Source organism: Hesperophylax consimilis, chromosome 15 (assembly GCF_061612785.1).
Source record: "Hesperophylax consimilis isolate HC1 chromosome 15, BYU_Hcon_1.0, whole genome shotgun sequence".
Classification (NCBI taxonomy): Eukaryota; Metazoa; Arthropoda; class Insecta; order Trichoptera; family Limnephilidae; genus Hesperophylax; species Hesperophylax consimilis.
The window spans coordinates 33,546,591-33,563,291 of record NC_142850.1 but is presented as its reverse complement, the minus strand read 5'-3'; the positions used below and the strand labels follow the sequence as shown (position 1 = coordinate 33,563,291).

Sequence of the window (16,701 nt, the reverse complement as noted above, 5' to 3'; positions counted from 1 at the left end):
GTACCACAAATAATGATTTTAAATTTAATTTAAATTTTATTATTTCAATAGCACCAATCACTGTGTGACAATTCCGCTGTTTCTCTTTTGGAAATCGAAGAATAGATAAGTAGATAAGTGATTATCAGAAAAGGCCAGTGTTTGATTTTAAACAATGGTATGAAAAATAGTTCTTCAACATGACAAATAAAATTATTTAGGATTCTCACGGCTAAAACAATTGTGGTGATTGATTTTTGGGGTTGCATTTCCTACTCTTTTAGCTAAAGTTTCCAATAGCCTTGTACATAAATAAACCACTCACGCCATGTAGCAAATGGTGACCGGATAAATCATCAAAATGATAATTCATCACATCTTTAAAAATTTATATAAAGTCATGGAAAGTGATGAAACAAAAACTTTATTAACTGGGTTAAGTAGGTTAGGTTAGGTTTAATTTTTTTTTTCATTGTTTTTAATGACTTTATATAATTTTTTAAAGGTGTGTTGAATAGTCACTGTGTTGAGTTATCATGGAACCGTAGCAATTACACCCTAGAATATTAATAATATATCCAACTTTAGTAAAATATTGGCAGTAGGTATTTACTTCGTAGCGCGGTATAAAACAAAATGTATGAAAGAAAACCAACTAGGGCTTATAACAATATTTGCTTGTAGCAACAATAATCAGAACAGATGTGATTATTATTAGGTACTTTAAAAATTAATCATCATAAGATAGATGACATGTTTGAGATAAGCTGATGACTGGAAGAGAAGTGCGGGCTTGATTTTTGATTGATTTGATTTTATGGATTCTTTCGTAATCCTTCAACTGCTAGGGCTTATAACAATACCCTTTCATGTATCTAACTAACTAGTACTGCAGCTCATTTGGCCTTATTACTATTACCATTTCATGGTTGTATTTACATGACTGATTTTATGTTAAATTAATGTGTTTTATGAGGAAAAATTCTTAACTGGATAAAAAAGCTCATACAAATGAAAAGAAAAAGAAAAACAGTGGATGGGTGACAGCTTCCAAGAACCACCAAATCCGGGGAGGCTTTGGAACTGAGCTTGACGCCAGAAAGCTCAGGAAGAAAAATGATGCTACACATCATAGATGTGTTGTTTGGTTTGGAAATGAGAATATGTTAATTTCCTACCGGGATGTAATTTATCCAGTTCCTACCTATCCCTAGCCACCACCTTGCTGGAAAAGAATTTTAAAAATTTAACAATGGCAAGAAGATAGTGCAAATTCGAGTGCATTTGTTTCGAAAACAAAAGAATTGGAACATGATTGGAATTACCTTTGAAATACTTGGAAACAAGGTGTTGGTGTTATTCGTGTACATAATCTAGTTGAAAGGTGAAAAGAAGGAAGTTAACTATTTTGAAAGTGCATAAAATCGTTTTGAGTACTCATTCGTTTTTTTGTGGCGATGATTACCTTGAGGTATCGCAGTGGAACTCACTATTTTGTGATTGTGGTGTGAGCTCCTACAGTGAGTGCTAAGTGATTGATCATCCTACGATCAACACCAATTCATTTTGTCTCGTTCAAATTATTTACAATCATTTTCATGTTCATCTAAAGCTGTGATTCGTAAGCAGTTTCGGATGCAACACGCGTCCTTATTGAAAAAATCATGAAACTTAATTTTGAAAATGATATTCTAGTAGTAACAAAGAAAAGTTTCTATTGAATATTAAAATTATTCTGACACATAATACTGAAATTAAATGAATAATTAAAAAGGGAAGCACTGTTGCGTCTATAATTTTATTATTCAATCTGTTTTCTATACAAAAAATAATATACACACATTAAAAACATTTTTTTATTATAAAACAAATTATAAAATCGTAGTAGGTAAATCTGAAAGAGTTCAAATCCTAAAATTCGTAGAACCCATAAAAATAATAAATAAAAAAATTTCAGAAACGAAAAAAATTAGATTTCACAAGTCAACTTCAAAAGTCAGTCTCTCTCAAAAGACATGAATCTTACCTGGCTCCTCACATATTCAACATGTTCCTAACCCAAACTAAAATCTACGTCTTACCAAATAATTTGAATTGGGTGTTCAAAAGATTTGTAAACTGGTTGATGGTAAAACAAAGAACAGATATTAGAAATATTCTAAACATCTAATGCATTTTACAAACCATACTGCACACAAATTCTAACAAAATTACAAAATTTTACAATTAATTATAATACGAAATACTCATTTCATATTTTTATACATAATTTTTCAACACATAAAGTAAGTACTACACTTATTTTTATATTACTCATTTTTTTACTACTATTTTTTCTTATTATTTTTATTTTACTATTTTTTACTAAACATTCGGTTTATATATAAATTGTTAATTACCAGCCTCAGAACAGACTCTGTCTAGTGAGGAGGGTAATGAAAAAAAAAACATCTGTACAGAACCAACCTTAAATAAACGCCCGGGTTGCCGGCACTGAAACTTTAGTCTCAAAGCTTGAAAGAAATGGGGTATTTATTACACATCAGTATCAGCAGAACAACCAACTGTAGAATGAGTCAATAATAAATGAACAGGTAGTTTGAAGCATTGTTGTTAAGCTGTACCTTAAACTACAGAAAACTCTGCGTAGTGCTGGTAAAGTGGAAGAACAATTCATCAGTTTGCCACGATTCAGGGCATTTCTTCTACAATTATTGAAGAAACCTTCTCAAATCTTTGAATAAAATTCACGAACAGGAACTTCATTGCTGAATTTCACAAGTTCATCAATGGTCTGACAGCAGTTTCCGATGATTTTTCAAAATGAGGTTGATTGTCAATCAACATTTTGCCTAGTTCAAAATGGAAAAACACTAGCATACTTGAGTTTACTCAGAGCAGCTTCTTTGTAAACTATCTGCAGCATAACAACTCAGAATTTATGTTGCATTTTCCCCTAACGGAAGCTTTTCAAAATTTCTAGAGAATATCAGGAGAATTCATCAATAAAAAAAATCAGTGAATGCTTTGAAAGAGGTGCACAAAAATAATTACTGAAGCCAAACGGGGTTTCTTATGTCTGATGCAGAAGGGTTCATAGAACACGTCTCACCTCACGTTTGTTATAGAAAGAATCCCCCCTCCCCTATGAATTTATTTAAATAAACTTATTTGTATATGACTGCTTTACTTTTTGTAGTTAATTTTATCAACTTAGAGTTGCTGATTTAGATTAAAATCATCTTTGTTTCAGGTGCCAAGCGTATTGTTCCTGTCACTCCACGGTTACTCCTCTTATAACAAATTTAATATTGTTTATGCGCGATTGCTTTATGTTTTATTTTTATTTTTATATACTCATTGGTTTTACTTTCTTTGTCTTATGGCATGATCGCAATGCATTTATTATTTTATTTGTTTGTTTTATTATTTCTTATTCATTTATTGTGTATACTGGCTTTTTACACCGTTTTTGCCAATTCTTTACAATGTTTTTTTTTTTTTTTTTTTTTTTTATGCACATTCTTCCTTTTACTTTTGAATTTGGGCCTTATTTATTTATTAGGAACGCGTTGATAATGATAATACTGTTTCTTTTTGTGTTTTAGCTCTTTAATACTATGTTAATCCTTTTTTCCCTTCTTTTTTTCTATTATGAACGGTCAATTTGTTGTTGATCACAACTTATTTTCTACGTTTGTTATTTGCCTTTTTATTTGTTACTAACAAATTGGTTTATGAATAGGTTGTCGAACTGAACTCTATCGTACTGTATTGTTCATTTCCCCACCACGGGGGCGGATAGACCCTGTTCCTGCATCCAGTAAGGTGACATTAATCCGGGGCGGCTGTCCCACGAACCACGGGTGCCTCCCCCGGCATCATGAGCGGGCCTGGGGAATGTTTGCGCGAGCCCGGTCCCCTTCCGTCCTGCCTCCGGTGACCTGAGGCTCACTTCATTCCCTAGGGTCTTTGGGAGTATCTCCCCCCCCCCCTCCCCCCATTTACATTTCTTCGAGGGTACTCTCGGAAAACTGGCTAAGGGACGCGGGTGCTTGGGATCGTTGTGGCCAGGCCGCTTGCCACGCTCATTCTTGCCGGGACCGCCCCGTGATAGTGGGGTACACTGCCCTCGATACGCGGCTTGTATATTTTTATGTTTCAATCATACTTCCACTTATAAAATTTGTGCTCCTTATTTATTATTTAATTTTAGATGCCAAACCACCAGGCGAACACATTTCATATGTGTTCTTATTTTGTGTTACTATTAATGTAAGTATGCATACATTATTTCGTACTAACAATCATGCATGCAGGGACATTGGAGGGTCTAGATTCGTTTTAAAATAAATGTAGCTTCTTTTTACAAAAAAAATTAGAGTCCTGACGTGTGCGGCTAAGGAGGTTAAACAATCAGTTTCCTCACACAGCCGTCGGGAAAGGGTGGGTCCCCTCCAATGTTGAAATCTCTGCTGGCATTTTTCGTCTTTTTTTAATTTAACGTAATTAATTATTATTATTCTGAAAACTAACAACTATTTCCGTAGTTCATAAGACAATAATATTAACAGAATCAAAATTTCATCAAATTATTGTCCCTAATACGTTTCATTTAATATTTTATAATATTTTTTTTTAAAGGGAAATGAATATATTTTAAACAAAAGTAAAAACATGGCATAGAGATCGAAGTGATAGTCAACTTATAAACATTATAAAGACAACTTGTACTTCCACTTATAAAATTTGTGTTCCTTATTTATTATTTAATTTTAGATGCCAAACCACCAGGCGAACACATTTCATATGTGTTCTTATTTTGTGTTACTATTAATGTAAGTATGCATACATTATTTCGTACTAACAATCATGCATGCAGGGACATTGGAGGGTCTAGATTCGTTTTAAAATAAATGTAGCTTCTTTTTACAAAAAAAATTAGAGTCCTGACGTGTGCGGCTAAGGAGGTTAAACAATCAGTTTCCTCACACAGCCGTCGGGAAAGGGTGGGTCCCCTCCAATGTTGAAATCTCTGCTGGCATTTTTCGTCTTTTTTTAATTTAACGTAATTAATTATTATAACAGATATAAGTATGGTCGTTTGCCCGCATCACAACTGAGAAAATGCTAAGAATACTAATAAATTATCCTTAGCGGAAGACTTTGCTAAAGATTCCTCCATTTAATTTCACATCATCGTTATTTAATCGACTTTGTCATAAATTTTAACCAAGTATTTGTGCAAATTAAAATTTTTTCAAAGTAAAACTTTGAATTAGGTATGTAGTTGATTACACACGTGATTTATTTACATGCTAGAATGTATAAATCAATATTGTGTATCTTTTCATCAAATTTGTAAATAAAATTTTTGACCTGCAAAAACTGTATGGATATAAATTTGATGTAATTCGATGTGATTAAATATGTAAACTTAATTCAAACAGATAGATGTGTTCACTATAAATTTACCTACCCCTTATGGAAAATTGCGCTCAGTTGCGTTGGTGTTACTGAAATTTTGTAATTGACCACTTTTTTATTTTGGTAATGGCAGTTTGATGGCTGAAAAAAACATAATTTCAACTCATACATTACATGCATTTTATGCTTACTTGTGTTATAGGAGTATTGCTATGTTTAGTTTTAAAATTAATTGCAAAACTAGTGTTATCATTATGCCCTATGGATCTGTAAAAATGTTTAGGACTAATACTTTGCTTGTAAGTAATTGACTAATGTTCACTTTGTAAGTAATTAATTTGTTAGTAATTCACTTTGTAAGTAATTCACTTATGAGAACGGGTAAGGGTACTAAGGACGGGTTGTTTCAGAGAATTTGAACAATTCTTCAAATTTCAAAGTTAATTTTTAAGTTCTGTGAAAGATTTTTTCAAGTTCTGTTATTATTTCAGTTCTGTCAAGCGACTAACCTATAATGATATAATAACAGAACTTGTATAGGACTTTCACAGAATCTGAAAATGAAAGTTTAAATTTGATGAAATTGTTCAAATTCTGAGAAACAATTCCAAAATGGAGTAAAGTAGAAATGGAATAAAAACCGAATCAATAACCAATCACTTTAATATTACAAATTATCAAATACAAATGTTACTTTCCACCCATTAAGCTGGACAAGCCCCCCCCAAGGCCCCCAGCCCCCTGCTGCAGCTGTCTCATCATATTCTGAAGTCCAGACACTCCGCCCATCTGGTGCAGAACTCTGGGATCCATCATCTTAGCCATCTGCTGGTTGAGCTTGGCCATTTGGGTCTGATTGACATTCTTGGCTGCGTCACCTCCTTTAAACAGACCTTTAATACCACCCATCCGTTTAACCACCGCGGCAAACTTGGTGTATTGGGAGATCAGGTCTTTGACTTCTTTCTCCGTGACTCCGGAGCCCTGCGCCACTCGGATGACTCGCCCATTCTGTTTGGAGAAGAGTTTGGCGCCGTCTCTGTTGTCCAGTTCTGCGTCGTTCATGGAGTCCATCATTGTCATGAGACGTTTTAACCTCGCCATAGATTCCTGTTCGCTGCCTTTTGAGGTCAAGTCTTGGGAGAAACCAGGAATCATACCCTAAAATAAAAAATGACGCTTTAGCATGTTCTTCAATTTCACTTTTTTACAGCAGGATTTATAATTGCAAAGAAAGTCAATGAAACTTGAAACAATATACAAAAGTGCATTTTTAAACAACATTATTTAGGTATGTATTGGAAGAATACAGAGGAACTCAAGGTTTCTTATTAAATCATGCGATATACCACACAAGAGTTCCAATTGCCCAGAGTCAGTGGACAAATGGCGTGTCTTATTTTGGAGGACGAAGATTGGGAATTAAGTACCTGGCAATTCATAACTGGTCACTAAACATGACAAAATAAAGCCATATCAGTTACGAATAATAATTCTGGGCAGGGCAACACTGAGGGTATCTTCCATTCGGATGTCTTCAATGGTTGACTCTGTAGGTATCTCGACAAACGGATTGCAATCTTTAGAGCACAGGCGTCAGGTAGGTATGCTGTCCTTGTTCTACCATTATAACAATGGAAGATGCTCCGAGGAACTAACGTCATTGCACCAGTGCATAGTCAGTGCGCCTATCATATGTACACGGTTGACATTTGTCACATGCGAACGACTCGTTTTTGAGTTCAATAACTCAGCTGTGGAAAGATTTTCCGGCCTCTGTGTTTCCTTCCTCTCCTCAAAAATACCCTCCACACAGCATCTCCATAGATGACATAGACCCTGAGGAAATTATTTTCCTCAGGGTCTCCTGTGTGGAGTTTTTTAGTTATTTTTTTATTTTATTTAAAAGAAAAACAAACATTCCCAGGTTACGGATAACCTGACAATATTTGAAAACCTCCTACTACCACTACACTAAATGGAAAATTTTGCTTGTGTTGTGATGGAGGACTTAGCCAGCCGAGGAATTGAACACACTACGCCTGGGTGGGACCCAAACGCGATGTCAACTCAGCCACCAACCGGTCATATTTGATATGCCGTGTTCATTGGGATAATGTTGAAATGCATGATGTACAAACCATTATTTGCGAGAATGGTCCCATTTTCATGATGTTTTGGAACTGTTCGTACATGTCTCTTAGCGTGAATTGTCCGTGTTTGATTTTTTCCAGGAGTTCATTATCATCTAATTTGAGTTCATTAACTTTGTCTATCAGCCCTTCGATGTCTCCCATCCCTAGGAGTTTGCTAATGAAGGGTTTGGTTTTGAAAGGCTCTAGGTCGTCTATGTGTTCACCAGTTCCTATGAAGATGATTGGACTCTTTGTAGCAGCAACACTAGAAGAAAATCGAAGAATTTAGATAAGAATCAGAAACACATTATTCGTGCGTAAAGGAGGTTGGGTTAGGTTAAAAAAAATGGAGACAGAATTTTCCGTCCATTACATTCTGGTTACTCTCACCACGTGAAATTCTGCCAATTGTCACGTCTATGATGTTATAAAAAGGTAGAAAAGAGAATACTTACGCTGACAGCGCACCTCCTCCCTTGGCGTGTCCATCCAACTTAGTAATAATAACAGACCCAATGTCTACTTTGTCTTTGAAGGCCTTAGCTTGGGCCTCGCAAGCCTGCCCGATGGTGGCATCCATCACAAATATTATGTTATCAGGTTTCTGGAAATTAAAAAAAAAAACATTTACCTTTTAGATTGGTTTGAAATAATGAATGATAATAATTATATGACTCTCTGTTTATCAGATCAGAAAAGATGTCCAAGGCCCGGTATAGCAGTCAGCCCGTATCTGCGCAATGCGCGACGTTCCTCGATCAAATTTAAGCAGGCTAAGGGGGTATTTCACTATGTCGGGCTAAATATCTGACTAGCTAGCCGTTGGCTGGCTTTAAAGATCAGAATAACTTCGTTATTCAACGGCGACCGTTTCACCATTGTTGCCGAGCTTCCGGATAGATAACACTCGAAATAGTCTGGCAACATCGCAAAATGTTTGCAGTTACCCCATCTACTGCCACGCCTGTCATGTTTAGATAGATTCGTGTCGAATTAATACATTGTTTCTTATTTTGAACACAATCAAATAATTCAGGATGGATCATACAAGCATTCAAATTCATTCGAGCTCTTAAAACTCGCGGCCTTCGCATCGCCGCCCTTTCACCTGCTTCTGTAAATCAAAAACCTCGGTATCCATAAAAAATTCGCAACAAAATTCGACTCACTTCTCCGCTGTCAAACTCGGAATCTTTTGACGCCATATTTGATTCGAGGAATAGCGCCTAACGTGAGGTTCGAGCACTGATTAGTCAAATCGAACTTTAACCCGAGCGTTAGCGTTATTCAGATACAGTGAAAACGAAAAAATGACTAATCATCGGATTAGTGCTTAGTCAGAACATAATCAGAGATAGTGAAATACCCCCTAAATCGGCCTTAAGTGGCGGTTAAGCCTTGACAAGCCGCTGAACAGTTCCCTTCTTAGACACAGAAACACTACCAGTACAAATGTCAAATATGATGTTTACGTAATTAATTACGTACTTCCATCTCACTGACATATATGTAACTTGCATAATTTTGTGGACTGTTATATTCATCAGGCGATTAGGGATGTTGACGTTATTAATTGATAATCAATCTAAAATAGACAAATAGTATGGGAACTTTTCAATGCCAGGAGTGTTTTCAGTGGTTTTTGTCATAATTTCATGAATACTGCATTGACTCCAGCTAAACCAATACTATTTAAAATTAGTATCCTCGCATATAGCACCATGCTGATTGAAATGGGGAACTATATAAAAAAATCAACACGTAAATTAGCCCGCCTAAAACATTTCGAATGCTCTCGATCTCCGATGGCAGTAGAGAGCATAGACGTACCACTCACGTAGATAGTAATTTGATTTTACATAGAAAAATTAACATTCAATTACATTCCTTCATTAAAAACAAAGACAACACATGTAATAGTACTGATATCTAGGCTTCCGACCTATATACAAATTATGTTCCAAGCCAGGCTAAGCTCGACATTCCAACCAAGCCTAATTTTAAATCAACTGATATACTGGGCCTAATTCGTAAAGCTATTAACCAGAGAGGTTTGGAGCTTGGATAACATATTTTTTACAGATATCTCATAATTCGCTTATCCAAACAAATGCATTCTGGTATTTTTATTAGGATATTACTTAACACATTGTAGTTGGGCGCTTCAAACAATAGACTCTAGCCTATAGCGGGTGTTTTTCGCGATTAGCGCAAAAATATATCGCTTACTTAAAATTGACACAATTTCTAAACCAAATAATTTTTTCGATTGAAATTTTCAAAGAAATCATATATGACATTTGATCATCAAAAACAAATTATAATAGCTTTGATTACATCATAATTTCACCACATTTCAAAGCTGAATATAAAAACCTGATATTAATTCAGTAAATAGCATTCAATATTCAATATTTGAAAATTCCATGTAAAAGATATTATGTTTATTCATATCATATAGTTATATGATAAATAATAATATATATTTGCCATGCCCGCAATTTTACAACCGCTGGATGTGTGAAATCTGATCGCGTAAATATTGAACAGTGTCGCCTAAGGCCGAAGGTGAACACTCAATAACTCATAAGTTTAATTGCTTCTTGTCAAAAAAGAGTCTTTTGCAGTTGCCTCGCCTAATTGAAGAGCCCATTCCACTTATAAATCATAGTATTTATTCTTTCAAGGAATCAGTACACTTCATATGTTGATAATCCATCACACACTATAAGTGCACACTATAAGTACACTTCATCGTCACTATCATTGGCTTGTAAAGACATTTTTTTGGGGATAAAGTCCTATACAATGCTAACATATTCAAATAATAAAATACCAAACAGTAAAGAAAACAGTGCGAGCGGTATGAAAAATAGTCCAATACGTGAAATGACTCAAACTAAACTGGAGATTGAGATCGCATAAAAGCTCTAGATTTCTGACGACGCCTTTACAAGCGGCACACTGGCCAATCCAGACAAGGCATCTCAAATAATGTGGACAGACTGTCGCCTAGCATCCAGGTAGCAAATTACCCTTCAAGGCGTTTTATTTCACGCTGATAACAAACCCGTATAATGCCATTTCCCGCCAAAAACCGACAGTCGACAAAAACGGCATTTGCCTTGTCCCGCAGTTGACCGATAGTCCGCGAAAAAAGGCAAATGCCGTGTCCCAACGACAATGTGTTAATAGTATTTTTAGCCTTCATTATTAGACTCCTAGCTCACGGGCGAAACAGCTGTCATGCGTAAAACTAACCAGGGAACATAAATTTGAACAAAAAGTGGTAACTTTAATTTTTTAAATGAAACTAACAAAATAAAAGTTCATTTGATGAAAATGAAGTAGTATGTATTTAGAAAAATGTATAATACAGGGTTGAAAATTATAAATCTAACAAATGCTATCACTAAGTTGTGAATGTCTCTTACATGCACATTTCCAATTATTTTATTAAAAGAATATGTACTTCTATTCTTATTTTATTGTATTACCCACAAAAAGGCAGGTTATATAGTAAAATTATTGGGAAAAAATAAAGAATAAAATACGTGAATGAATGAACTCACAATGGCATTGGCAACCGCCAACATCTCCTCGAAGAGGGACTCCTCCTGCTTGTGTCGCCCGCTGGTGTCCACGATGATGAACTCAAAGCCCTCCTTCCTGAAGATCTCCACACCCTCCTGCGCTATCACTACCGGGTCCACTTCTGTGTAGCTAATTATCACAACATTACATTCAGTTTATAACCAGAAAGACAATGAAAAATTACTGTAAATTAGTGATACACACCCGAAATGTAAATCTTTTCTAAAGGAATTTCTTTTTTTACTAAAAAGGTTATCATGAATAAGGTTGTCTTTTTTTTATGAAAATGTATTATATTTAACGTATTAAAATTAGTTTTCCGATATCTCCGAAAATGACGAAGTTATGAGCTTTCAAAATGAACTTGGGTAAAACCGTGTCTTGTGATGTCATTAGACACAATTCATAATTCGAATGGCTGCAGTACTGCTGCGCAAATACATCATATGTGATTCCCCACAACAATTTTTCGAATTCCATTGGGGGGGGGGTGGCTACAAGATTCCATTTCGGACGCAAAAAATATTATATCAAAAACCGGTGTATTTTTGTTTAAAAAGTAAGTTCAGATTCTCGTTCTGAGTAGCCTAAATAGCGATAAATCGCCTTCGTTGGCAACACTGGTGACCGCGCGCAAGCTGCATTGTTTGTTTTACCGCGGGCCCGCGACACTTTTTCAAAATTGGCGGATTGGCGGGTTTTCGAAAATGGTTCATGCGGGCCACTTATAATTCGTTCGCGGGCCACATTGTGGCCCGCGAGCCTGGGGTTGGGCAGCCTTGCTCTAATTGATATGACGCATTGTAATTAACACGAAATTTTTTGTAGGAGACAATCTCATGGGGATTTCACCATATAGATGAAAATTCCAGCATATTCCCGCATAAACAAAAATAAAGGGAATTTACCTATCACTAACTGCAATATTACACAGATGATGTGTAACAAACAATAAAATATGTGAAAACTGAGAAAATTAACACTTTTGGCATAGCAAATTGGCATTGCAATGCACCAAAAGGTTGACACAACTTGAAACCAATCTACAAATACACATTAATATTATACATAGAACAAAGAAGAACACAATAAATGCCTTGTGGGGGTGTTCCGTGATCCAAATATTTTCCCAATCTAGGCTTAAATTTCGAATACAAAACTGTGTTTACGAAATTCAAATGGAATGGAGATCTAAGATGTAAGTGAGACATAGCACTGGGCTATTGGGCTAAATGGGTTTTGATACAAATTAGGTTGGAAGGCACTTCTAGCTGTATTATAGTTGGTCGAATAATGTAATCTACTATCTAATGCTGCATATAAATAGGTCAAGTGGCGTTTCGCACCGTTTGCAGTTGCTTCGTTCTTTTCCCATAATTCGTGATTCGTCTGGTGTTTTTTTGATTCTGTTTATATGCTCCCTAATATGCTTTCCAACAAGCAATTGCAAAACAAAAAGAAGCAGAGATTTAAATCATAATGTAAGGATTTGCACTCCATGCTGTCAGAATGTTAGGATTTGAATTCTATGCTGTCAGAATATAAGGATTAGCACTCTATGCTGTCAGAATGCAAGGATTTGCACTTTATTCTGCCAGAAATGGAATGTCATCACAGGCTATTAGGCTTTTACAACAATTGTATGACTGCCAGAAGTAAGTACCTTATTATACTCATGTACACTTTAGTAATTCAAATATACAGTGAAACCTCCATCCATCGTTTTTAAAGGGGCCTATTTAAAAAAACAATGAACATAGAAAAAACATGCGGGAATATAGAAAAAGGTACATTCATACAAATGTCATATCACTTTGGTGAACTGCACAGTTGTCTATAAACAATAAAATATTATTTTTTTCATGCCCATTGCTGCATCTACGTCCCTTTTAAACAAATGAAACAAGTTATCATGTAATTTTACACAAACCAACGCAGAGATCCTCTTTTTCGACCCTTTACCACCGTGGTAAGACTCACCCGTTAATGTCAATGTGTCTTTCTAGTTTTCAAAGATTTTCCATAGAGTAAAGAGATCGCATGCGCGCACCACTGTGTTTGATTGTCTAATGACAACTAATGACTGACTTCAACAATTTCGAATATTCCTCTCGTTGTTTGCGAGTACCGTCAATCGAAACCAAGCATTTAGCTATGAAATGTGTTCATGTTTTTAAAAACGATCGATCGAGTAATATATGTAGTAAAAACAATGCGTAAAAGAACTGTATGTAATTAATTCGGGACTGGAAGAAACAAATGATAAATTATTAAAGGAATGATCGATCGAGATTTCACTATGCTTTGATTTGACAACATTGTGCATTATTGTATTAATATTTCATTGCGTTATGTATCATCACCTTACTATAAGACCTCGTAAATAAGTATCCTAACCTTCCATAGAAGGGTATCCTGGCCTTGGTGGCGTTCTGTTTGATTTGATCGTAGGCTCCCGCCCTGAAGGTATCGGCACACACCAGACAGGACTTCCAGTTCTTCTTCAGGTAGTGGTAGGCCAGCTTGGTGCAGGTGGTGGTCTTCCCCGACCCCTGCAGACCCACAAACATGATGATGTTGGGTTTCCCCTTCACCGGCTGGTACGGTTTTACTCCTGGATCTACTAGCTGTAATACAAAAATAATACTTGTTTTACTAAGGAGTATTATTACAATACTAGATAATGGTAAAGATGGCTGTCTCGGCGTAAGTGATTCCTCCAATTTTCAATATTATTTTTCATAAAGGTGATGACGTTAATGTGTTCCGAACTACAATTAATTGTATTTTTTTTTATATATTATACGATAATACATTGCAAAATGATAACAAATTTATACTGTATTATTCCCAGTGAGTTTACAAAACTCATTTCGGGAAAGACAACATTAGAAAAAAGACAAGACAACATAAATACATTAAAATAAATAAATGCAGAAGTTATTTTGGAGTTCCAAAGAAAGAATGCGTCAGTCATTAATAAAACTGCTGAGGAAATAGCTTTTAAGAGCATTTGCCAATGTTTTTTTGTCCGTTGCCGGATGTTTTAGATTACTAGGTAATGCGTTGTATTGCTTCTGTGCAATGTATTGTAAGGTATGATAATTAATATAATGTTATGAAGTAATATCAAATATGGCAAAATTAGTATTTTTGCTTAAACTGATCTTTTAGTAAGTAAATACGCGTCCAGACGTGTGCAATGCAACATGCAATGCAACATATAACGCAATACAAATTGTGACGGTACATATATCGATGCGAAACTTGTTGCTGTTCATGTTGATCCACGTGTAGACGAATGAGACGCAAATCCTGTTATTTGCAGGCTCTTTTTAATATGAACTGATTAGTTCAAGTGATTTTCTTCGCTCCACATGGTGAACGTCCGTCGTCCACACAGCACAACCCTACATATAGAGTTCGGCTTCTTGGAATAATTGCAAGGAGGAGTAGGTAATATCTTTGTGCAACATTATATTTAGTATTCATTTTTGTGATATTTCTAGTGGCGTAATGTGGGTATAGTCAGTAATGACCAGAGATGTGCTTTATTTCAAATAAATCCATTTAAAATGGAAATGCAAAATAGGTATTTTCCATTTTGCATTTTAAATGCTTTTCTAAAAACCATTTTGCATTTTGCATGTTAAATGCTTTTCTCAATGCATTTTCCATTTTAAATGCTTTTTTGCAACATTCTTCCTACTATCTCCACTCATCTTTTTTTCATAAGCTCCAAATATCAATCGGTCCTCAACCTCGCTATGAGAGATAATTTACATTTGTCAAGTTGCTCCCTGGTAGGAGCCCTGGTAAGAGTGATACCATTACAAAAAATACGGAACATGGGGACATGACGCTGTAATATTAAATGTTAGATAGTAGTTTCTATGTTTTTACGTTGGCAACATTGATTAAATGAAAATTTTTTGTTAAATTCTATAATTATTTTAATTGTTTGACCTGAGAAACCATTTTGCATTTTCAATGCATTTTGAAAATAGGTATTTTGCATTTGAAATGCTTTTCTAAAAACCATTTTGAATTTTGCATTTTCAAATGGAAAAGTTTTGACCCATTTCCATTTTGCATTTCAAATGGTTTTGGGTACCCATTTTGCACATCTCTGGTAATAACATAGATCATTGTAGAAATGTATTATATATTTGTACAGCACCTTAGTGGTGATTATGCACAAAAACGGCGCTATACAAATCATCCAAATATTATTATCATTATAAATACCTCGATACATCAATACATAGAGGTAATTAAACTTTGTTTCAACAATTATTTACAGGCAGAAACTATGGTTCTTAGTTTGGGTTAATTAAGTCATTTATGCGAATTTAGATTGAAACGAAACTAGCAAATGTCACTTCGTACAAAAAAGTCAGTAATTTTGAATTCGTAACCTTTCCCATGATATTTATCTAGGTTCGCTGCACATATTATTAAATAACAAATAAACTTGATAGCATCAAAAGTATAGTATAAAACTTAACGAAAAAGTAAGAATTTGTATTGTACCTTGACCAGCTCTTTGAATACAGCCGACTGAATCATTCGCCTCTTGTTCAATCCTCCAGCCATCTCCTCGAAGTCAATAACAGCTCTGACATTTTCCCTCAATTTCTTGACTAAACGAATATTTACATCGGCTTCTAATAATGCAGCGCATATCTCTTTCAGCATGGAACTTAAAACCTGCAATCAAACATCACATTAGTAGGTTGATTAATTGTTCGGGAGATGAGCATATGCGTTTATGAAATTAAGAGCAGACACGAACCTCTTCATTTATAATAGTCGCTTTGCTTAGCGACTGAAGCGCGGACGTAATTTTACGCCCTAGATCTGCTAAAACCATTTTGGCTGTTTGTATTCAACGTTTTATTATAAAATTAAACTCCTAATATATTTATTCAAAAACCAATGTGCCCCAATTATTAAAAACCTCATCTGTCACTTTAACTTCGAATGGCCAACACGTCAATATTCTGAAGTTGGCAGCTAAAGGAAAATATTGCCATAGTACTTTCATTGTCATTACTAATAATGGAGTATGTGGGCGTAAGTACCCTTTAATAAGAGTTCCCATACATCCATGCAAACAATGTAGTCAAAGGGATGACGATAATGATTACTATTTTTTCAGGCCTCTCCAATTCTCCAATGTCCTTGTGCCTTTTATCAAAATTTGAATAAGAACAAATGTTCCATTTAGCCCAATAGCCCAGCGCTCCGTTTCACCGACACTCGCCTGACATCGTAATTTCCATCCCATTTAGATTTTGTACACATAGTATTGGCAATTTAAGCCTCGATTAGGCAAATATTTGGATTAAGCACTTGTTGTGTTTTCTTTATTCTATACAAATGTGAAGACATTGAAGATATCGAACATACTAAATGCATTAATTATAAATAACGGAGAGTGAAGAATGACAATCAAGGGCGAAGCTATATTATTTACATTGGGGGTTTGACTCTGGAGGAGGGTAAAAGAAGAAAGGGGGATTGGAAAATGAAGTTTTTTGAGATCTATACTTACCACAATGTA

General features: G+C 35.2%; 1 protein-coding gene across 1 annotated transcript; it reads right to left on the bottom strand.

Moving 5' to 3' along the window:
- Positions 1 to 6,081: 6,081 nt before the first annotated feature.
- On the bottom strand, positions 6,082 to 16,156 carry Srp54k (signal recognition particle 54k). Its single transcript, XM_089640486.1, has 7 exons — positions 15,931 to 16,156; positions 15,669 to 15,845; positions 13,533 to 13,762; positions 11,114 to 11,264; positions 7,997 to 8,145; positions 7,548 to 7,806; positions 6,082 to 6,567 (listed from the first exon to the last, which is right to left on the bottom strand). Exons 1-7 carry the CDS (start codon positions 16,006 to 16,008, stop codon positions 6,097 to 6,099), a joined length of 1,515 nt encoding a protein of 504 aa, XP_089496612.1. The 5' UTR covers positions 16,009 to 16,156; the 3' UTR covers positions 6,082 to 6,096.
- Between the last annotated feature and the right edge of the window lie 545 nt (positions 16,157 to 16,701).

What these genes read in the sequence shown, in the direction of transcription:
- Srp54k (XM_089640486.1), bottom strand. Translation starts at nt 16,008, where the DNA reads ATGGTTTTAGCAGATCTAGGGCGTAAAATTACGTCCGCGCTTCAGTCG. An exon ending in TATTCAAAGAGCTGGTCAAG is followed by an intron (nt 13,763 to 15,668) that starts GTACAATACAAA and finishes TTTGTATTACAG; the next exon opens with CTAGTAGATCCAGGAGTAAA. An exon ending in GACCATTCTCGCAAATAATG is followed by an intron (nt 6,568 to 7,547) that starts GTTTGTACATCA and finishes TTTTTATTTTAG; the next exon opens with GGTATGATTCCTGGTTTCTC.